General features: G+C 36.5%; 2 protein-coding genes across 3 annotated transcripts; both read left to right on the top strand.

The window, feature by feature from the left end:
* Window positions 1-6,782: 6,782 nt before the first annotated feature.
* LOC128027706 (regulator of G-protein signaling 14) lies at window positions 6,783-24,352 on the top strand (the record flags this gene model as incomplete). Of its 2 annotated transcripts, none has more annotated exon segments than XM_052615525.1 (13): window positions 6,783-6,928; window positions 8,443-8,464; window positions 8,599-8,765; window positions 9,910-10,002; window positions 10,662-10,805; window positions 11,042-11,209; window positions 14,043-14,121; window positions 14,466-14,569; window positions 15,051-15,266; window positions 21,181-21,254; window positions 21,498-21,624; window positions 21,725-21,784; window positions 22,694-24,352. In XM_052615525.1, coding segments are annotated over 13 exon segments (1,635 nt in total). In that variant the 5' UTR covers window positions 6,783-6,883.
* Window positions 15,275-21,173, top strand: LOC128027708 (piggyBac transposable element-derived protein 4). The gene is made up of 2 exons (XM_052615527.1): window positions 15,275-16,167; window positions 18,168-21,173. Exon 2 carries the CDS (start codon window positions 18,985-18,987, stop codon window positions 19,822-19,824), a length of 840 nt encoding a protein of 279 aa, XP_052471487.1. The 5' UTR covers window positions 15,275-16,167; window positions 18,168-18,984; the 3' UTR covers window positions 19,825-21,173.

The following is a 24,352-nucleotide window of genomic DNA, read 5'->3' as shown; positions in this document are numbered from 1 at the left end:
GTGTGACGTTAGAAAGATTGTCCACCCATCCTATTTTTTTTATTTTACTACATTTACTATATTACTATGTTATACCAAATGGTTCACAGAAAGAGTCAGTCAGAAATACTGAGCAGTACAATCACCTTTTACATCAATTGTTATCGTAGAGTTGAAGCTCCCACACATGCTACTAACGTTGCAGCTGATGACTGAGGTTTTCTTAATGCGCTTGATATGAAATGTTTTTGTATTATCTTCTACTTGCTGTAACACATCGTCCTTTAGCCAGCTGATGGAGGCGTTGGGAACATTATGAATGCAGGTCAAAGTCAAGTCCGAATCCCTTTCAACTGAGGTGGAGGAGGGGCAGATGGTCACATTAAAATCTGGGAAGGAGAGCAAAGGATCAAAGGTCATTATACAGTTCATCGTTTTACAAATGATGTCTGGCAGATTAAGTTATTTCCTTAATCTCTAACAGCACTGATTTGATCAGTGTTTCAGGCATTAATGCACAGCAGGTGTACCTTTTATCGTGCAGTTCTGCAGAACTTCTGGGGAAAGGAGAATTGGAAAAGATTTAATGCATTCTCATAAGCTGAATATTTTTCTCTGATGATTTATTTTGTATTTTTATATTTTCAGAAATTCCTGATTAGTATGGAAGCTTGTTTCTGTTATAGGATAGAAATATTAAAAAGGTTATTGCTACTTTTTACCTCACAATGCAGACTTGTGAGATATAAAGTCAGTTATAAGAAAAATGTCTGAATTATGTGTTGTTGTTGTTGTTGTTTTTTTGTTTGTTTTTTTTATTGCGTGACAAACTTTGAAATAAATTTGAAATTGTGAACATTTTAATTTGTCAATAAAAAAGAGAAATACCTTTTTTATTTTTATCCTTTGGTAGAAACAAAAAACAGAAATGTGTGAGATTCTAAGGAAATTAAGAATTTAAGGAAAAGAGTATGAATTCAGAATTTATATCTCGCAATTCTAACTTTTTTTCTCATGCAATTTTTAGTTTATAATTTGCAATTCTTGTTTGTTTTTAAATTTTTTATTCTGTGTTTACATCTCAGAACTTTGAGGAAAAGTGATAATTGTGAAATGCAGAATACATTTGACATATTTCTACCTATAGGTTCATCATCACACAAACACGTAGACTGATCACATGCTTTAGGTTGTCCAATGCCTTCACCTACTGAGAGAGAAAAAGACGATAAAATATACTGGACAAAGTTTTGACCTCACAAAATTTTTAAATGAAGATCATGTTTGTATTCTTTTATCATGGGGTGAACTTCCATAACCTGAAGAACTGATCATTTATTTTCAATCTTTCTTGATTACCTCTTCTTACTTGTCTTTTATCGTAAAATAAAAAAATGACAGTTTCTTACTGACAATATCCTGAGACACTTTTATTTCTGATATTATCTTCCAGGAAGTGACATTATTTTGGTGGGAAAACAATGGCACAAGCATGTGTTGGTGATGTCTGTGATTGATGTGTATACAGTTAGTCAGTTCCTTTTGTAGTTATTTCATATAATTCATGGTCCGTGTTGGGGAGTAACTAGTTACTTTAAGTTAATTTAATTACAAAATAAATACAACTGTAATCAGTTACAGTTACTAAGAAAAAATGTGTAATTAAATTGCAGTTACTTATGAAAATGTTAACGATTACAAAGGGGATTACATATGAATATTTACACACATCCACATACAGATTTAATTGATTTCTTTCCCAAATTGCAATGACTACTCGGAGACATACAGCCCTATAATTAATACATTTCTGCGATGCGGAAACACAGTCTGGGCTGAGTTTCCCAAAATCTTTGTGAGCCTAAGAATTTGCACTTGAAAATCATCATAGATCTACGGGTACAAATGGTAATCCATTTGCAAAAAAAAAAAAAAAAAACCTGGTTACTGTACTTTTTACTATAATAAAAGCATGGTTAATTATTGTAAGGGATGAACATTACTCATGTATTAGAATTTTTCTATAAAGATATTGTTAGATATGTACTTTGATGTGTGCAATTTAGAAAGTGTAGTTTTGTTAAATCTTGAGCATTAAAGTCATGAGTGAAATACTGTAGATATTAGGGCAAAATAAAGAGACTAAAAAGAAAAATGGAAGTGAAGGTGTAGTTCAGGAAAGAACTTTTAATTATTTTGGATGTCCCCAACTTAAAGATTTAAACCTTTTTTTTTTTAATGTCACGTCCATTCAAACAAAATTTGTCCATGTTTCAGAATTTGTTTGTATGAGCTTTCCCAGCCCGAAATATTTTTCCCAGGTAGTCCACCTCTCATGGAAATTAATGGCACAGAAATGTGGTTTGATTTACATAGGCCTACTGATGCTAGCAGTGTTTAAATGTACATGAACACACAAACACTTCATGAGCATTTGACTTATTCTGAGAAACTACCATCATATCATATACAAAGAGACAATATGTTAAAAAAAAAAACACACCATTATTTCAGGAGTTTAGTACACAGAAAGGATTTATGCTTATTAGATAACCGTATCTGAGTTGATGTATTTGCTTTTATTTATTATTATTTTTTAATTAAATATTTTTCCCCAATTATTGTTAGATGCAGTGTTTCATGTTATGCAAAATTTTGGTTTCGATAACAGTATCAGTAAAAAAAAAATTATGATTTGAAATCTGCATTGAACTTCAGATCAATCTCACAGTAAAAGGCAGTACTAAAGTCTGATTTTGTGGTGGATGTGTTCAAATTTGCTCATCTTAATTCAAGTGATGAAGGATGGTGAAAGTCTGACAGTTTTGAGCACTACTGTAAGGTTAAACCTGCAGATGTTTGAAAATGATTAACGGTTGAAAATATACATTCATTAGACATTTTGAAAAGTAATCAAAAAGTAACCAAAAGTAATACATTACTTCAATAAAGTAATTGAAAAAGTTACACTACTATTACATTTTAAATAAGGTAACTTGTAATCTGTAACCTATTACATTTCCAAAGTAACCTTCCCAACACTGTTCATGGTTCAAAACATGGTTAAATGTTCCATCCTCGTGTAAGATAACTTTTAATCCCTCACCATTGTCATTATTATTAATTATAACTGAAACTAAAACCACTAAAAGCATATTCATTACTTGAAATTAAATAAATCTCAACTAAAAATAAAATGTAAAAAAACCTGGAAAAATAAAACAAGGCACTTCTCTAAAATACTAAGTTTATAGTTAAAAAAAATGAATAAAAATATATTGACATTTTGTAAAAAAAAAAAAAAAAGAGAGAGAAAAAAAAAAAAAAAAAAAAAAAAAAAAAAATATATATATATATATATATATATATGAACGAATAAAATGACAAAAAAAGACAGCAACTACAAAATGACTAAAACTTTCACTAAAATGAAAATGAAAACAGACAATAAATGCCTCTCACTGACTGAGCGATAGCAGACTTCAGGTTAGGTTTCATTTTTTTCCGACATGAAACAATTCTTTCATCTTGTCATTGTGTAAAGTACTGTACAGTATAAAACTATAATTAATAAAGCTGAAGTGTCTTAGCTTGAGAGCAGAGCATATTGAAATACTCACAGAGATGAAGACAGATGGAGATGAGCAGAGTTCTGCTAAACCCTCTCATGATCGATTGTCCTGACATGAGAGAAGGATGATACAAAAATTCAAAATCAAGACAGAAATATGATGGGAGTTTTATGTCATTTGACATCTGCTCTTACTTAATTCTATCATATTTCCCCATTTTTAAGAAACTAAGAACATATAAATAGTGTATGATTTACTTTAACAATTTAACAGTTTTCTCACAGAATGATAATGTATAAATTCCACAATCAGTTACAAAGAAGCCGCAAGTGCCATTGAATTAAAAGTGCATTGTGGTATTATTAGTATTTGGTATTTAGTAATATTCAGTATATTAGTAGTATTTTTTTGTAAAACATACCCAATCTCTATGTACAAGATATTGAAATTTATATTTAATTAAATTTACAACAAAGGATCATTTTTACAATGTATAGGAACTTCTATAAAAGTAAAGATTGCTGTGTTCATTTATAGCTTTATTACAAATGGCATTAAAACAAAGTCCCAAATGACACACACATTCTCTCTTTTATAGAAAAATAACTAATGCTAATAAAATATAGTCTTTTACCTGATGTTTTAAGGTTGTGTGTTTCAGATGTGAAGGAGTGAGTGTCTCTGACAGAAGAGCTCTGTTCATGGACATATTTACACTCAGATATACACACATATAATCATGCAAATTGCCTCAGGCCTCTGACTATTTTGCTTAAAGTGATGCACGCAGGACTCTAGAGCTGTTGAATACATGACATAAACTGTCTGGATATCCGTGTTTCATTTGACATGTGAATTTAGTTTGTTTCAAAACCATGTGTAATAAAATTAAAGATATGATTAAATTTACAGACCCCTATTTACTCCATAGAATACAAGTTGTGTACTAATCTAGAAAATATTATATTGTAATTAAAAAAGTTATGCTAGGCATTTGTTCTCAGAATCAACATAATATGCATAAAGTAATATACATAAAACCTCTTAAACGTTTTTTACTTTTACAACTGTATAAAGAAATAACAAACCTGATAGAAAGACTGCCATCAAATGCCCTAAACACACTAAAGGCATTAATCATTGTCATGCTATGAACTGCAATAAATCATTTCTGTTTGTTGGTTTGTTTTTCTGTTTAAAGCATACTGCTGTGTACAGCTCATGTAAATCAACCGAGATGGCCAAAGAACACATTTTAATCACCACAATTACCTTAATGTTAATTAAATGGCGCCTCACAGAGGAAATGTTATGTTTCACTGTAGGCTAAATAAACACAGTATCATATTTCAGAAATTTTATACCACGCTCTAAGCAGCTCAATAACAAAATGCTTTAAAAAATAGTTTTTAGCAAGCACTGAAAAAAATATGCCCATATAAAGATCTTGTATTAAAATAATTATAATAATAACCTCATGTAGCCTTCTGAAGCCGGCAGGGGGAGACACTGTATGCACTTTCTGCATTATTTTGATCCAGAATTTGCTATTTTAATTTAATTTAATTTCTGCACCGATCACGCTCATTTAAAGTGACAGCACACATTTGATAGACAAAATAAGTATGAACTCACAAAAAACTAAAACAAACAAACAAACAAACACACACACACACACACACAAAACCTAAAGCGTTTTAACATAATATGAAACATAAAAAAATGTGTAGAAGATTTACCCAATTAAACTTGTATTTAATTATTCAGTTTTGATGAAAGTGTGGTGTGGCCTAATAAAGGCTATATATTTAAAAAGAGCATGTTCCAATGACTGAAAGGATGAATGATTGTTTTTTGTTGTTATTGTTTACCATTTATATGCCACTTACCGAGTTAACAAACTCGGAAGACTTCAAAACTTCAAAACAGGCTTATAACTGTCCAACTTCTAAAAACATATTTATAGTTGTCTTTGTAAAGAATTATGTGTCTTTGGAGTCGCTGTGCAAGCGCTTTCACTGTAATTGAATACTCTCGCGAGTCTGACGCTGACGCGAAGCTCACGCTCGCGGCCTAAAATGCGTAAAGTTGAGGCGCATCAAACGCACGCCGTCTCTGGTGTTCTCGACTGCAGGTATAATGGTGGCGATTAGAGGTTTAAGCCAAAGCTTCTCTCGGCTGGCCAGAGAGATCTTTCTGCTCTGATTAACTGCACGTGACATCACAGTATGAAATATTTTTGATTTATGTCCAAATGAAAGGACGTAGAGTTTTCATTGTGCAAGTTTTCAGGCCTGTTGTTATACTGTGTAGGAACCAAGAAACTGGTGGTTTTACTGTTCAGTGTTTTTTTTTTTTTCTTCTTCTAGGCTTGATTGTGTTTATGGAGTGCAACATTTTTTTAATGTTTCGTAAAAAAAAAAAAAAAAAAATTGCTTGATTCCATACTGCTCTGTCCGTTCTCCGAGAAAGAAACAGGCTGATCATTTCCTTCTTTTATGAAGCCCCTCCCACAGAAATAGATACTTATAATAGTAATATACAGTTTTATCCTGATTAAAGCTTTAATACAGAACGGCAACTGCACGGGCGTCCATGTTTAATGCTTCTCCTAGCTATTTAAAAATAATTGCATAATTGTAACAGTTCTTTGCTGGAGCTGAGCTGATTGAGAGAGAGATGCAGATCAGGATGACATATTAAGAATTTCTGCTTTAGAACATTGATTTTGAAACTTGTGAATCCATTAGAATCATTAGAAAACAGAATCGAGATTGATATGTGAAAAGATTTTTAATTGCACCTCTAGTTTTCTCTTCCTCTTCTCTAAAGCAGCGCAGCATGTACTTGCCCCCTTTGCTGCCTTTTCCCGAGGGCAGGGTTTATCTGGGTTTGTGATGTCACGAACCCAGGAAGTAACTCGTTGTAGTCCCAAACAGCTGTTTTTGTAGGCATTAAACTGCCATAATTTTCTGCCATGAACTTTCAGGTTCGTAACTTTGCAGATATTATTTATGCTCAAACAGCAACATTACACACTAATTAACATTAAAAAAGTGAAATAGCAATGAACCACCGCTTTAAGTGGATAAGCGCAGGGGTGGATGGGCCTTAACGTAGTTCTCATACCACACAAAGGGTTGCTTACATAAAAAAAAAAGGTTTAGTCAGAGTAACCACAGTTCCTCTTGTGGTGTGTTGCTATGGTAAGACTTCCCTTTGAAACAGGAAATGACAGCGCTGTAAAAAGTGCAGCAGCGTAGCTCTTTAGGGAAACAAGTTTAGAGCGACGACTTTGGTGTGGGCACAGTCGACCCTACACTGATGTGGCCATGTCCAAGAGAATGAACACTCTGGCAGTGCCAGCGGGTCAGATGGTAAGTCTGGTTCAGGCCTACTGATGGTTTTTCTCCAGATCAGAGATTCAGCTTCACTGATTGATTCAGTTGAATGGGTGCGTGAAAGTGTGCGTGTTAAAGAGTTGTTTTATTGTAGGGTCATGATCATGTGTTTTAATCTTCTGTATAGCTTTATATCAATTTAAATCAATTAATATTTGCAGACATAAGTGAGCGGTTTGATTTGAGGAGTCTCAAATATGTTTCTGTTTATTGATCACAGTTGTTTTCTTCTGGTTGGTTTGGGCCAGTTTTCCAACAACAGTCAATCAGTCATAGGAGACTTTGCATTTGCAAATTGGCCTGTGTGTGTTTGATTTGGGGACAACGTTGTCCCCTGAAGTTCAGCAGAATCTGATATAGCAGCTTTAGTCTAGGGATGTCTTCAGGCAAAGATGATTCATAAATTGGAATTAGGTCATTGGTTCAGTTCCAGGGGAATGCGTAACCTGATAAGATGCGTCGCTTGAATGCAATGTTAATTGTTTAGGACAAGTGTCTGCCTAATGCACACAAGTAAACATGAAACTAAAAATTCAACAATGTTTTCTTTTAGGTAAAAGGAATAGTTCATCCAAACATTAAAGTGTGCTGTAAATTGTACTCACCCTAAGGCAATCTGGGATGTAGATGAGTTTGTTTGTTCATTGGGAACAGATTTAAAGAAATGTAGCATCACTTGCTCACTATTGGATCCTCTGCAACGAATGGGTGCCGTCAGAATGAGAGTCTAAACAGCTGATAAAAACACCATGATAAACCTCAATTAATCCACACAACTCCCGTCCGTCATTTAAAATCTTGTCAAATGAGAAGTTGTGTGTTTGCAAGAAACAAATCCATCAAAATGTTTTTAACTTTAAACCAGTGATCCTCCAGGGACAAAGTCATTTAAGTCTGTAGTGTAGTAATTAGCTTTATTTAAAATTGTGCTCATTTAGATAGTCATGTAAATATATGTGCATTTAGCTATATTTTTGGGGGAAACTCTCCCTAGAAGTGCACTAAGTCTTACGTAAAAAAAATAAATAAAATAAATATATATATATATATAATGTAGTCATAGTTTGGAGATATTATAATTATCTTAATAATAGTAATAAAATATTTATGGTGTCTTTATTTAGATGGCTTGTCAAATCGTGTGTTTAAGAAGAAAAGCGACTGCATGATGAGCTGCTGAGAAAATCTGCATTTTGTAATTGTGTCTCCACATTGTTTCCATGACAATGGGACTTTCAATCACACAGATGTGTGTTTGCCCAGTGTGTCAGCTGAAAGCTAACCTTTCTAATTTGACATGGTGACATGTCATGTCTCCTAATGATTTTATTTTTTAACGTCAAACACACCCATTTCCTGTGTGAGTGTACAGCTCAGAAAAAAACCATGCAGCTGTTAAAACGTTTTCCTGTGATGCGTTAATTCATGACTGTGACTCTACAGGCCTCCATTGATTTCATGCTAGACTGATTGTTTATTTGCTCTTGCAGACCCAGGCGGTCTCTGATGGGGGTAAGTGTTATTTCTTTCAAAACGTTCTGTTCACGTCAGTCTTGTTCTTCTATCACAAGAGGGTCACCCAGTGCATCATGTCAACCCCTTAAACTTCTTTTCTGTTTTCATCTCTAACTGTCATTTCCACACAGAGCTCAACTTTAAGTTATCCAGTCGTGGAAGCAGCTCCAGCCTATCAGAGAACTCGAGCAGGTCAGGTGGTCCTCAAGGTGCTGATGGTCCAGCCAGTCGGGTGGTCAGCTGGGCGGTATGTTTCGAACGCCTGCTTGAAGACCATGTTGGTGTGCGATACTTTACCGTAAGTTTTTATGCTCCTCGTCACGATCTCTGACTGCTTTAACCGTGTAAAGCTTACTCTAAGATACCTATATGCAAATTCCAAAGGCCTCTAAACCTCTAAAGGCTGAAAAACCTGTTGTACACAATATACAACAAGCAAGTAAAAGGTATTTTAGTGTAATTGTGCAAACGTCCACCTTCATCTTGTGGTTGACGTGTCTTTGATGCTGTGAAATTTTGTTGTTTTTATAGTGTTTGTAATGTTTAATTAATAAATTTTACTTTTATATGTACGGTATATTACTTGATTATCCAGGCATTATTTAGAAAAACGAGTGAGTCTCAAATATGATCATTAGGCTTTTGAGGAACCTTTATTTGTTTATCTCTCATAACATTGCATAATATATTTTGATCATCAAACAAGGTATTTAAATGTCATCTTAACAAGACACATTATTGGAGATATAGAGTGACCACTGTTATCTATATCATTTTATGTAAATATATTTTACGTTGTTTTAAAGATCTCATTAATTGACGTTACAAGCTTCAGAATTGCATCACTTTTTGATCATATAATTATCAGCATCTGCACCAAATTGTACATTTTTGCTTAGTACGGGCCTTGAATATAATTGAGGCGTTTTTTCTACAAGTGTGAGCTCCATATTCTCACTTATATATAGTTTCCATGAGCATTCAGAGATATACGACACCATATATACAAGATTTATGTCATTGATAGGGATTGTGAGTTAAACAAACTTCTTGACTGTGAAAATGATATGAACACTATTGCTTTTCAAGCGATATGGCTTTCTCCTCTGATATAAAATGACACAATTTGTGTTTTTATTTGTGTGTGTGTGTGTGTGTGTGTGTGTGTGTGTGTTGTTGACAGTGGCATTATACATCAGCATAATAAATTATTTATTATGTGTCCAAGCAGTTGATCAGGATTTCAGGTTATTAAAACTAGTTTATGTGTCAGGATGTATCAAGTTAATTACAAATGTTATTCCGGGTGTGAAAAAAAAGAAAGCATTCATTTGTAAAAACACATTAACACCTACAGCTTCTGTGAATTACGTGTGTGAATCATTGAAGTTGTTTTGTTTTTTTCCTCTTTCTTTTGGTCTGACGGCAAACGTGTCTCACAGGAGTTTCTCAAATCAGAGGTTAGTGCGGAGAATATCCTGTTCTACCAAGCCTGTGAAAAGTTCAAGAAAATCCCACCCACTAGACTGGAAGAGGTATGTGACTTTATTATTATTATCGATAGATTTTTTTTTTTACTTAATACTAATGGAATTGAAAATCTAATTTAGAAATTTTATAAATAGGAATCTTATTTAGACCCATTTAAATATGAACATAAACATAAACATAAACTAAAAAAAGATTAGTTACTAAGACATTTGTATAATTTTTTTCTACATTCAGTCATGTAGAATGCACATGGTCTTAACTGCATTTTATGTAGACACTTTTATTTTATTTAAGTGACTTATGGTACACTATTAATTAGGCAGGACAGTCTTCTTGAAACTTCTGGGGTTAATGCCTTTTCCAAGGGCACAGTAGCACTCACACAGCATGACACTCCATCAACATTGTAAGCAACTGATGCTATGTAACGTTTATTATGTCGTGCAACATCACTTGTGTAAAACAGATCCTTGTGCCTTATTTAATGGTTTGAATCTGAGCTGAGCATTTCTTTTTGCTGTTTCAGTAGCCCTGCTTAAAGGGTTATATCCACTAGACATGCCATTTTTGCACATTGATTTAATTTTGAGTATTTGTCATCTGCATTTGCACTTTGACTCTTCTCCGTACGATCTGAATATTCAGTCATAACTAGAAATCAAAGACCGATATCATCCTAAAATTATCGTATATCTCCCATCAGCTGAAGAAAGAGGCGCGTTCCATCTATGACAGTTTTCTTTCTGAAAGCTCTCTGCATGCGGTTAATATTGACGATACGGCCCAGATGGAAGAGAGCGCCTTGGAGACACCTACACCCAACATGTTCGATAAAGCACAGGCACAGGTACACGCCAGGGGTGGGTGGTATGACAAAAATCACATGCCAATACTGTCATATAAAATTACCCAACATAGTCAGTTTTTGTTTTTTTTGTTTTTTTGCTGTAAATTTTATAAGAAAAAGATATTTAGAGACCAGAAATTGTGTAAAGTTTGGCACTGCAACTACTTCACTTAAGTTCCGACAATGGAAATCGTTTTTTTATTGTAACTGTGGTTTAATTTTTTCCTCTGCCATAGATCTTCAAGCTGATGAAAATGGACAGCTACACAAGGTTTGTCCGCTCTACGCTGTACCAGAACTGCATGCTGGCTTGTGTGGAGGGTCGTCCTCTTCCCAACATTGGAACCCCGGAGCCCAAAAGCAAAATGCATAAAAAGAGTGCAACGCCACCTAGTAACAGAAAGGTAACACATTTAAAATCCATTCTAAACATGAAGTTATTTACCTAAAGTTTGGGATGGTTTGGTTTTTAGATATATTTTAAAGTCATTCCTGTGTCACAAACCATATCATCACAAGGCCTATCCCATATGGAGTCAGTCTGTTGACTAAAGGCAAAAGGTTTGAGACTTACTCTTACCTAGAGCTGACAATAAGTCAAAAGGGACCATAAAAACTAGGGTTTCATGATAAATCGCATGCGATATTTAATGCGCATTTCGTCAGTAAAGCCGGTTTTATTATCAGCGGTAAATCTCCATCACCTGCGTGCTTTCATATGGAGCAGCATTTACTACACAGAGCCATTGTTTACTGACAAGCTGCGCAAAACCACAATCATATTTTGGACATGTTTATCACAGCTTGTCAGTGAACAACTGCTCTGTGTAGTAAATGCTGCTCCATGTGGAAGCGCGCAGGTGATAGTAATTTACTGTGCAGCTGCAACCCTAATAAAAACTGAAACAAGGTAACATACACTAGTTCAGTCTGTTTAAATGTAATAACCAGGGGCGTAGCCATCTTTTCAGAAGTGAGGGGGACATAAATTATATATATATATATATATATATATATATATATATATATATATATATATATATATATATATATATATATACACACACACACACACACACACACACACACACACACACACACATATATATATATATATATATATAAAACATTACAATAGAACATTTCTGTAATCTATACCAGTCAACAGTTTTTGAACAGTAATATTTTTAATGTTTTTAAAAGAAGTCTCTTCTGCTCACCAAGCCTGCATTTATTTGATCCAAAGTACACCAAAAGTTTTAAAAGTTTTTACTTTTTAAAATAACTATTTTCTATTTGAATGTTCAGCATCATTGCTCCAGTGTCACATCCTTAAGAAATCAAATCATTCTAATAGGCTGATTTGCTGATTTTCAATATTTAAAACATGAGTAAATTTTTAGAGGGATCCAAGGAGCAGCATTTATGTTAAATAAAAAGCCTTTGCAACATTATACAGTATATTATTCAAAAATATATATTTTTTCGAAAATAAATTATAGAAATGAATACTTTTATTTAATAAAATCTCAATAAATAACATTTTGAAATATATTCGAATAGAAAAGTTATTTTAAATAGTCTAGTAAAAATATTTCTGTTTACTGTTTTGCTGTACTTTGGATCAAATAAATGCAGGCTTGGTGAACAGAAGAGACTTGACTGGTACTATAGGGAACTTTAATTATTCTCTAATTTCTAGCTTTTAATTAGCTTAGAAATCTATAACTGCTTGACAATAACAAATAATAATGATTTTTTTATATACTACAAACACTTATTTAGCACATAATAAGGCAGAATAGTCAATGTCAATTAGCACTGTTTTGTTGATATATTATATTTATCACCTGCTGGAGATGACTTGAAAAACCATATTTTGTCGCAATCGTATATTAATGTCTTCGTGTTTCCAAAAGTTTCAGTTCTTCTGTCAAAACAACTGTTTTCATACAGCCATAGCTGGACGCTGTTGCCCATATTAGGAGTTTCCTGAAATGACTTTCTGCGCGAGAGCGCGCTCCGGCTTCGAGGATGAATGAAACACACTGCAGGAGTGTTTAGCGCTTCTGGGTCCGAATAAAATATCAGGTCATGCGCAGACTATTTTGTCTCTTTGAGTGTAAATCTATATTTATTCACACCAGCTCTTGAAAACATCAATGCGAACACATTTGACTGAAAAAGTGCGGGGGACAAATTTCCATGATATTAAAAGTGGGGGGGGGGACATGTCCCCCGCGTCCCCCGTGTAATCTACGCCCCTGGTAACTACTAATTGTTTTAGACATAATACTGTGAAATATATAGTTCAGCTCTTAAAATGGATTTCTACACTACCATTCAAAAGTATATTTAAAATAAATGTTGTCTCTGTGTGTGAATCAGCAATATATATATATATATATATATATATATATATATATATATATATATATATATATATATATATATATTGCTGATGCAAAGATGAATTTCAGCATCATTACTCCAGTTTTCAGTGTCACATGAATCATGATCCTTCAAAGATCATTCATATGCTGATTTACTGCTAAATAATTTCTTATTATTATCAGTGTTGAAAACGGTTGTGCCGCTTAATATTTTTGTGGAAACGTTATACATTTCTGATTGGTACTGCATGTATCTTGCCAGAAAAGAACAAAATGGTGCTTAGCAACTTGAATCTAAAAAATGTGCAGGGCTTGATGTTATTACACTGGTTGGCAATACTCATTTAAAATAGAGTGAGCTATTGAGAATAGTACAAACGTACCATCATGGAGTCTAGTTTGCACGAGGAGTTAATCACATCTGCATCTATATGGTAGTTAACCTACATTGAACAGACTAAACCCCAGACTTGAGTTATAAATGCTTCATTTTTCTTGATTCAGATTGTGCTGGATATAAAGTGTTTGTATCTTGAATCAGGGCTGACAGAAGTTGTTTTGTTTTGTTTTCTAACAATGCTTTTTTTTTTCCTATGGTTTGTTGCTTCATAATGTCTATATTGCAAAATATCTGTAGTGCTTTTTCATTATATCGTGTGTTGAGTTTAGTGTGTAGTGTGAAAGCCGTTAATATGGATCCTGAAATGAATCTGGATTGCATATAGTTCAGATGTGAGCAATGGCCTAGTTCTGTGAGAAAGTTATGTCGCTCCATGGTGGAATATGATGCTGTGTCAGTGAGTTAATAAAGTCCTTATGTGTATTACTCTTTGTTTTGGAACAGAGTGTTGAGTTGAAAGTGCCCTCATCAGACAGCAAGACCAACAGGAAGAAGAGGTTAGAGAAGAGAGGCTCATGGGGAGGTACAGTTTGGTTCAGCACTTCTCTATCTGTGCGGTATCTTTGTGGACGACTTTGCAGTGCATGTCACTGTCTCAAAAAGAGTCGCTCCCATGAACATGCACAGTTCTGTAAACTGTGAAAGGGGCGTTTCTGCTGTGATACTTCAATATCAATGTCCACTGTGCCACAGTTAGTTTTGAGTTCGGAAACTTGCAGTATGTTTTTATTGAAGTGTAACATCTCATACGTATGTTTAAATATCACTAACCTTTCGTCTCTCCATTTCATGACCCATTTAATGTCTCTTTTCTGTTTGCATGGTTTTCTTCTGTGTGGCTTTGAACCTGAACTGTTCCTAATTCAGCTGACCAGTCGTATCAGCATGTGGCGGTGTCTCGTAATGAGTCTCAGATCTCAGTGAAGTCTAACAGCAGTCTGGAGTTAGTCTCTGGATTCGGGCGAGCTGAGGTACCTACATCCAACCAAATATTGCTGCAAGAACGAGATTTTGGTATTTCATGAATGTAGCGCAATTGTGTGTAAGACTGCAAAAATATAACACTGTATTGAGTATTATAATGACATATATTGCTGGAAAGTATCAAAGGGCTAATCCTCTTTTAAACAGCCAATAACTATCACAACCAAGTAAAAGCATGATTTACTACTTGCTTTTATTAGCTGCCCTTTAACACTCAAATACTGGCTAGAATCTGATCTCTTCTGGAAGCTGCTTCCAAATGCACATAGCTAAGAGTTGATTCATTGTTTTTGTGGACTAAAGCTTGCATACTGTACATCCCTGCAAACAAGATAATAGACTTTAACTAAAAGTCTCAAAGCTATAGTAGTTAGTTAAGTAGTTGCAGAAAAATGTTAGAATGAAAAATCTAAAGTGTTACGTTTTAATAGTTTTTGCTCCTCAGTGAAGCTCTCATGTCTTTGTCAGAACGGACGCTGCAGTGTGCCCATCTCTGATCCGGAAGCCTTGAGTTCTGGTTCTCCTACAGCAGATAAGTACTGCTGCGTCTACCTGCCGGACGGGACCGCCAGCCTGGCCCCTGCCAGACCCGGCCTGAGCCTCAGAGACATGCTGAGCAGCCTGTGTGAGAAGAGGGGCTTTCCTCTGAAAGATGTTTTCATCTACCTACTCGGCAAAGATAAGGTCAGTCTGCCAGCCTAAATGAGGGCAACCTATCTGCCTTCACACATTTATCTGTCCAGTGACTTCTGCATTTTGACTCAGAATCTTTAAAAATGTCAAGCGTTGTTGAGTAACATTTATCCACATCAACTCTGGGCCCACCCCTGGACCCACTGGTGGGTCCAATATTGCATAATCATAATCATTTAAAAAAATCTAGAAGTTGTGCAGCACAAAACTAATATATATATATATATGGTATTGTTTGAAAGCTTAGAACCTCAGAGTCATATTCCTGTTTGGATCACTAACTCCGTGTGGAGCTACTAGCCTCATACGCTATATCAGCTGGTTCATTAGCTTGTTTTCTTCAAAATGAAACCATTTTCACATGTTTATGGGCATGCATGGCCAAATGACAATGCACTATGTCACCGATGTCTAGATCAAAACATGCAATGCAGTTTTCAGCTTATTAGTTTGGATTGTGTTTGTTAGTCGCGATTTCCGATGAGGTCATCAAGTATTGTGTCATACGTCAGAAAAGCTGAGGTTCTAATAAGCTATCCAGGGACATGTCGATCATGCTTCTAGACAATTCACATCCCGAGATCTCCTTTTGGAAAGTTGAGGAGGCGGGCATGATTTTTTCGCGGCAGGCAGAGATCATCGCAGATGAGTTGGCGTTGAGTTTGGGTTAGTTGGAGAGCTTGGACAGTGTTTTTTTCGAGTAATTGCGAGGTTTGTACAACTGGTTTGAGTGGTTTGTCTTTGGACACTGGCTTCAAGAAAGTTTTTTTGTCGGTGTGGATGCTGTCTTGGAGGACCTTGATCATCAGAGTGACACTGAAACTTGCAGTGATGCCAGTTTCGATTCTGTTTGACAAGCTGCCTACAATGCTGGCGAAGATCCTGAATTTGAGTAAGTACACATTTCGAACTTATAGACGTTGTATCTGTGTATTTCATGGACAAATGCATGCAACAATACAAATTATGGATGCACCAGAAATCGAGAAATATCACAACCCATGCACGCGCTGATTCAAATGAGCATGGTTGGTATAGGGCTTGGGCGTCATGACGTCATTACTTGGCGTGGCTGCCACGTTGACTGCCTCCTTTACTGCCTCCTTTACTGCCACTCGGACTACTGCGCAGTGTTTAGACATACTCCCTCTCATCCGTGTGTCTTAATTTGATTAATTAAAAATCTATTTTAACCATTTTCAACCGTTGCTGTATTGTGGGGTGTAATAGTGCAACACATAATAGGGGAAAATAAAATGAGAATGGATTAACTTTACACCGCTTTCCTGCTTGGAGGCGCAACTACGGAGACCATAACATCTGAATATTAATTTATACAGCTAAAGTCAACATTGAAAATAAGGGACATTTCTCGAGTTACTCTTCCAAAATACGGGAAATTTCAACATTCATCTTTTTGTTGCAAAAATTCGTACTATAAAACTGCTGCATTAACTAACGTTAAGCGATTTGTGAAGCTAGGTCTAAAGTGACTTTAGTTACAGATTGGCATGAAATCGTGCTCTCACAACAACCACGCTATCTTAAAAAGCCCAACATCACGCTAAGGTTGCTTTCAAGTAAGAAAAACGATGCTTTAAAAACATCTGTTTCGCTGGAAGGACAAGGAGTAGCAACAGGACAACAACACAGAGACTTGACAGGTCCGATTGGAGGGCTAACGGGATATTTTACAGGAAAATACTAAAACGGGAAGACAGCGGGGAAAGAGCTCAAATACGTGAGAACCCCGGAAAAAATGGGAGGGTTGACAGCTACTAACTACACTTTTGAAACACATTGTTAAAAGTCCATGTGTGAATGGTTGTTAGCACTAACGGTTACTAAACTAGCAGCTAGGTAACGTTAGAGCGCAGCTTACCGGATTACTGTATACTGTTTGCCCATGTTCCGGGGTTCTATGATTTGCAGCTGCTGAACCCATCCATTTGTGAACTGTACATGAGACTTAAATGACTTGTAGCTTCGGAACTATTCTGAAGTGTAGGCGCTCACAAAACAAACAAGGTAGCTGAAGATCTCTGTAATGCAAAAGTGCGACAACAAGTCTCCGTCGGTACTCCACTATTTGTTAGGAATTTCATATGTATCCAAACCGTTAATAGTGCCGATTTTGTCCACATACCGGTCCCTGGCATCCCTATTTAGCGTATCCCTATAAGTCCCACAACCTTTTCGCGATTTTGACATCTTTTTTCCTTTCTCCCAACTCTACTCTTCTCGTTCAACTTGCTGTATGTTTACATTCGCGAAGCTGGCAACATGGCCGCCACGTCCCAGAATGCAATTTGGCACCCAAGCTCTATTGCTAAGCACGTGCGTATTTTTTTGTGCATCACGTAAATGTTTTTCCATGTCTGTTGCATGCATTTTTGGAATGATTTTTTGCAATAATAAAAGAACACAGCCCATGCATATATTCATAAAGGGTACCTGTAAAAGCACATGCATCACTTTCATTGATGCATCATGTGTGCACATATTTGTTCATCAGTTGCATTGGTGTGTGTGTGTGTGTGTGTGTCAAAAAGCAAGCTTATTTGACCTATGGCATGCCTATGTGCGTAATTTTTTTTAACTATTCATGAATTGGATTCTACATGTTTTTGTTACATTGATATTTGAATCTGTGCATGCATGAGTGGTGCTCATAAATTTTTGCACATGTATTTGTCTTGTGTGGATATGCAAATATATGATATTCTTGTATCCGTTATATGCATATGTGAATTATTTTTGTGCATGTAATATTAGCATGCGTTTCTGAATCGCAATGTGGATTTATAAATTTACATTTATGCATTTACATTGCATTTCAAGGTACACATTTTACATTCTTATCAATTCTCACAAATTTGTTTTGTTTTGCAGTCTGGACAGTGGTGATGAAAGGCAGCCAGATCTGCCATGCACCAGCAGCAAGGAGGTTGTTTGCCCACCTCACACCTCCAAGACCCCCACACCCTCTGTTGGTGATTCTGTGAGGCCACATAGAACTGGAACTCCCAGCAAGAAAAACAGAGGGAGGTATCATTCTGAACAGGGGACAAAAAGGTCAGCAAGTGCGATTTCAGAGGATGGTGTCACAGAAAGATGGAAGGACTGTAGTGTGGAGGATGAGGTTCCAGCCCTACCAAATTTCCTTTCAAAAAGAAACCCAGGAGGCAGCTTGTAATGGACATGATCTATTCCCCATTGCAGCTCTTTTAGCTCTTCTTCACAGGCTCTGTGGTGGACACCATTGTGAAGAACACCAACAGCTTTGCACAAATGAGGTCGGAGGCTGGAAAACGTTTCCTTTGGTTGCCTTTGAATGCAGAGGAACTGTATTCTTACATCGCACTTGTCATCTACACGGGGCTCCTCGGTGCAAAAAACATCATTGATTACTGGTCTGGTAGAGAAATATACCACTTACCCTTCCCAAAATCGGTCATGTCCAGGTCCAGGTTTCAGGCCATTTCTTGGAACCTGCATCTTTGCAATCTTGAGAAAAAGGGGGACTGAGGCCTATGACAGACTCTTCAAGATCAAGCCCCTGTACAATGACATCGTCTCGGCATGCAAAACCTATTTCCATCCAGACAGACAGCTAGCAGTGGACGAGAGGATGGTGGTTTCAAGGGCGCGAATCGGCATCAAGCAATACATGAAAGACAAGCCAACCTAGTGGGGCTACAAACTCTACATGCTGGCTGATTCTGCCTGTGGCTACACATGGGACTTCTTCGTCTATGAAGGCAAATCTTCTCCGGCCAATGGAAAAGGGCTCAGTTATGATTCTGTCATGCAGCTCCTGGATCTGTCACTTCTCGGCAAAGACTACCAGCTTTTTATGGACAATTTCTACACGAGCCCATGCCTTTTTATGGACTTGCTCTCTAAGAAGACTCTGGCGTGTGGCACAATACGCACCAACCGGCAGGGCTTCCCCGAAACCGAGGCAAATGACATCAGCCGCAGAGCCCAAAGGGGAACCATTCGATGGCTCCGAGACGGGAAACTTCTCTTTGTTAAGTGGATGGACACACGAGAGGTGACCATGTGTTCGACAATGCACAAGGCATATGACGGTGATGAGGTCCTCAGGCGTGTCAGGAATCCAGAGGGTGTATGGGAAAGGCACAGAGTCCCGATTTCAGCGGCAGTGAAAGACTATAATAAACATATGGGACGTGTGGACCTGTCAGATGCCCTCATTGGGTATTATAATGTCCTACACAAAACGACGAAATGGTACAAGACTTTTTTTTTCCATTTTGTAGACGTTGCAGTGGTAAACAGTTTCATTCTTTACCAGCACCTCTGCAAATCTCAGAACAAAAGTCTTCTCAGCCAGAAGGAGTTTAGAGAGAGACTTGTGTCTGAGCTGGCCACACAGTCCAGCACTTTCAGATGCCCCAGAGCCATCTGCATCCACATCTCATGCCCCAGAGCCGTCCACAATGTTTTCCAGAGTACTTTGGGTCCGATGCCGCAAGTGGGAGGAGAGTTTGTGCTTTGTGCAAACTTTCAGGCCTCAAAGTAAAGACTCCTATGTACTATATAAAGTGCAATGTACCCTTGTGCTTGGTGCCATCTAGAAACTGTTTTAGAAAATGGCACACTGATGGACACTCTAAATAATGTCTTGTCGTTTCATCAACGGTTGCAACCAACCAAACAAACAAAAAACTACAAGTTGCGCTTGTTTTTTCTTCTTCTTTCTTCTATAGTAACTTGTTGACTTTTTATAGTTACTATATGCTGTATATAGTTATTTTATATCTTAGATTTGTATATTGTTTTTGCACATTTCTCTAAAACATTTAATTTATTTTGTTGAAGTTTATTATCTTTGTGTACAATAAAATACAAGAACTGTTACATTCTCATACCTCACTCATTTTTCCTTCTTTCAGTTAAATCTAAATTATTTTTCTTTAGAAGGTGATATCAAGAAGATTCTTTTTGTCCCCGTTTACTGCCACATAGAGGATTCAAAAGAAACCTTCCGCAGTGAAATGCACCAAACAGGTCCTAAGTTACAGACCCTCGAATAAAAACTCGATTTAAAAAATCGATCAAAATCTGACTTTTTATCCTTGTTTATCTTGAAAGTTTGAATAAATACAGTAAAATATTGCATTTTCACATACTTTCTCTATGTCTGTTATATACTTTTTTTTTTATTCCATTGCTGTAAAAACGGTCTAATTAATTTTTGCTAGATCATTTTCTGCCCTCTTTCTGACTCCGAATTAGCAAAAACATCCTGTGTAAGACAACATTATGTAAGTGAGCCATGCTGTGATTGGCTAACTGCTTTACACGTGAAATGAGCTGCAACTCTGAAGTTTCAGAATACTTACAGAAGGGATATTTTTAACTGTTTTATTCATATTTTTTATTAGTTTTCATTTTGATTCTTTATTTTTTAATTTGAAAGTTTTTTTTTACATATAAATCTATGCCATTTTTATTTCACTTTCACTTATTAGAGAGTCAAGAAACTAAATAAAATAAGTTTTGCATCAGGTTTAAAAAAACAACAACATTTTTATCAGTTAAAGTTTATTCTATTTAAATAGTTTTATGGTTTTTGTATTATGTAACTATAATGACATGCCATTGTTTTCAATGTTTATTTATTTATTTATTTATTTATTTTTGGCAAATGGCCACAGCTGAAACACTCTTAAAATATTTCCTCACGTAAAGGTACAACTCTTTTTGGCTGTATTGGCAAATTAATACATTTCATTATTATATTATGTTACAGTATATTTGTCTTCTGAGCTTTTGAATGCACCAGTGTTAAGAGAATATTCATATGTTTTTTATTGTTATTTTTTATACCTTCCTATCTGTGTGGATAATGAATAATGTGTCTGTTTCTCGATAGCCTCTTTCTCTGGATCAGGACAGCTCTGTTTTTGGAGATCAGCAGCTCCGTTTGGAGCTCAGAGTTACATTTGCGTGAGTCACACTTACTGTACACACACAGATCATAGAAGATCTCATAAAAACAATAGTTTAAAATAAACATTAAATCACAAAAATACCTCGTTAACATTAGGGCTACACCATTGTAATGATAATAGCATCAGCTAATAACAATACCAAATGGTTGTCTCTGTAAACATTTATTTTATTTCTATATTTTAGTTACCTATAACAGCCCTGGTGCTCAGATATGTTGACAGGTTTGTTTGTGTGCAGGTTGGATATTGTGTTTTCAGAGAGAACTTTAGGAATCGTCGCAAAGTCTAGCAAGAATTTGGGTGATGCGCTGTCTGCTGTCCTACAGAAACACCAGCTACGACCTCAGGATGTGCAGGTTACTCTGGTGTGTTTATCCCACATGTCAAAAGGATGTGAGACATGGTGAACAGTGAGAGATTTGTGAATGTACGGAGTATATGAAATTCATATTTTTCTTATTCCAGAGTGGCTCGAATGAACCTCTAAACATGAGCACAGATGTGTTTCGTCTAGCTGGAAAAACGGTGCGTTTGGACAAAGTTAAAGGTGCGTTATTCGCAAAAGGCAGTTAAAAGTTTTGGAGAGAAATGTAAAATTAGGCACAATTTATATTGATCTACAAAATATTTATTTCATGTATTTAAGAATAAAATTAAACTTAAATAGAAATAAGTGTGTGTGTATGTATATGTGTGTGTGTGTATATATATATATATATATATATATATATATATATATATATATATATATATATAATTTTTTTTTTTAAATAAAAACATCTTATTAAATAATTTATTAAAAAAATATTTGATGTTTTTTAGGTAATTTTATTTAAATAATTATAATTGCACTTATCTATCATTTTATTTTATGTATATTTGTGTATGTGCATTATCAGGCAAAAGTTTAGAATGCATTTGGTCTGTAGACTGATATAAGCTGTGCCTAATTTTGAATTTATCTGCGAAACTATAATAGAAGTTAAATAAATAAATAGATAAGTTGGAACAGAACAAACTGTAAAGTGTGTTAAATACATAAAGATTCTAGTATCTTCCTGCCCGGATTTAAATCAATATCTCTGAGTTTAGTTATGCAAACCGCTTGTGATTTTCTTTCTTTCTGTCTCTCTCGTGTCAACTTGTGTTAGGCTTTTTGTAATTTCCTGTCACAGTGTTTTTGCCCAGCACAAATGAAACCTCCCCACCCCAGGGGTTATCGCGGGCTTTAGAGAAGATTTTTAAAGCTAATTTTCTCGCTGTAGCTCTTCAGATGGAGCGGAGAGGGCTGGAGGGACCACCACATTACACCAGACTTTAAAAATAGGATTATGGGGGAGGTGTTAACTGACATGAGATCTAGCTTCTCTCTTTTCAGTGATCTCATTTCCTCACAAATCAGACTGTTTAATGGTGTGCATCTCTGTGTTTTAGCTGGTTTGGAGACTCAAGCTACTTCACCAACACCCAAAGCAAATTCAAGAACCAGAAAACACCAAGACATGGACAGTAATGCAGAAGTCTTACATTATAGTGTATAATAACATCCTAATTATGCAACCTTCACCAATGTCAAAGCCAGAAAAATACACATTATGTGTGATCTCCTGTGAAAACCACCTTGTGTTTTCAAAAGATGAATGCATACTGTGCTTTTACATGCAACAAGTGCACTGCATGGAATACTGTATCCCACAATGCAGTGCTCCCAAGATTTATTTTACTACTAGTACTACTAATTTAAATTACATTTTGTTTTTGTATTTCTAATTTTTATTTTAGTTTTTACCGTCTGTTCCCTTTCAGTCAGTCACTCTCAATGTCACGTTGGTGACCAATCTACTTTGAGTGTAAATTAAACAAGCCAATGCACATTGGCATGCAATTATTGAATTCAGCTGCAGCACTAAAAGAGCCTTTCCCTGAAAGAGCCATTTCTCTAAAAGAGCTTCAAGTCTGCATCTTTGTAAAGATGAAAGACCATCTTTTTAAAGATGCTGTTTCATCCGTGCATTTCTGGATTCGGTCATTACCTGGCTCCGTTTCCTTGAGAAAAGGGTTGGGCAGAGATCCGTTGCCTCTGCAGTACTTCCAGCAGTAGCACAGGTGGTTTGTGTATTACAGTGGTAGCAAACCACTCAGGGAACCTGACCGAATGTCAAACACTGCATTGGAGGGAGAGCACTCTGAGAAAGATTCAGCTGATACCCTACAAGACTGTGACAATGACTGAATCGGATTCAGAGATGACAGCTATGCTTTTTTCTCAAGGTAGGGCTCAAGTAGAAACCTACACCGCATCCCGAGCCTTCGAGGTTGGATGATTGGTTTCTCGGGGTGGCTTGCACTGGTTCTCAGTGCCGTGCCCCGGTGCCTTTCTTCCCGGAAGTGCATGAGGAGCTCACCAGGTCATGCACGGCACCTTTTACTGCTGGAAACCCCGCAGTCAGATCTTAAATATCTTCGCCATCGGCTGTGGGGCCATGTACAACGGGCACACAGTGTCTGGGGTATGGACAGGCCCCCATCTACACTGGTATATCAATTGCCTAGAGTTATTAGTGCACCTTGCCTTTCTCAAAGGGCTCTTACGAGGTACAACATCGGCTCTGATCGGACAACATCACTAATGTTGCTAACATCAACCGACAAGGTGGTTTGCACTCCTGTCGCATGTTGCAACTCGCCCGCCACCTCTTCCTTTGGAGTCAGACAGTTCTGAGGTCACTTCATGCCATTCACATTCCAGGCCTCTTTGAGTGAGCTTTCTCGAGCCACGCTCATGGGAGAATGGCAACTCCATCCCTGGATGGTACAGCTGATTTGGAGACGTTTTGGAGTCGCTCCGGTAGACCGGTTTGCTTCTTCGGAAACCTCTCACTGACAGCTTTTCTATTCCCTGACCAAGGGAACACTCTGCACGGCCACGGGGCCTGCACAAGTATGCGTTTCCCCCAGTGAGCCTTCTCGCACAAAAGCTGTGTAAGGTCAGAGAGGACGAGGAGCAGGTCTTGCTTGTGGCGCTGTGTTCATCCAATTTGACCTGGTTCCCTGATCCTAGTGCACCTCACGACAGCCCCTTCCTGGCGGATT

The sequence above is a fragment of the Carassius gibelio genome, chromosome A14, assembly GCF_023724105.1.
Source record: "Carassius gibelio isolate Cgi1373 ecotype wild population from Czech Republic chromosome A14, carGib1.2-hapl.c, whole genome shotgun sequence".
In the NCBI taxonomy this organism is placed as follows: domain Eukaryota; kingdom Metazoa; phylum Chordata; class Actinopteri; order Cypriniformes; family Cyprinidae; genus Carassius; species Carassius gibelio.
This window is presented reverse-complemented; position numbering and strand designations above follow the sequence as displayed.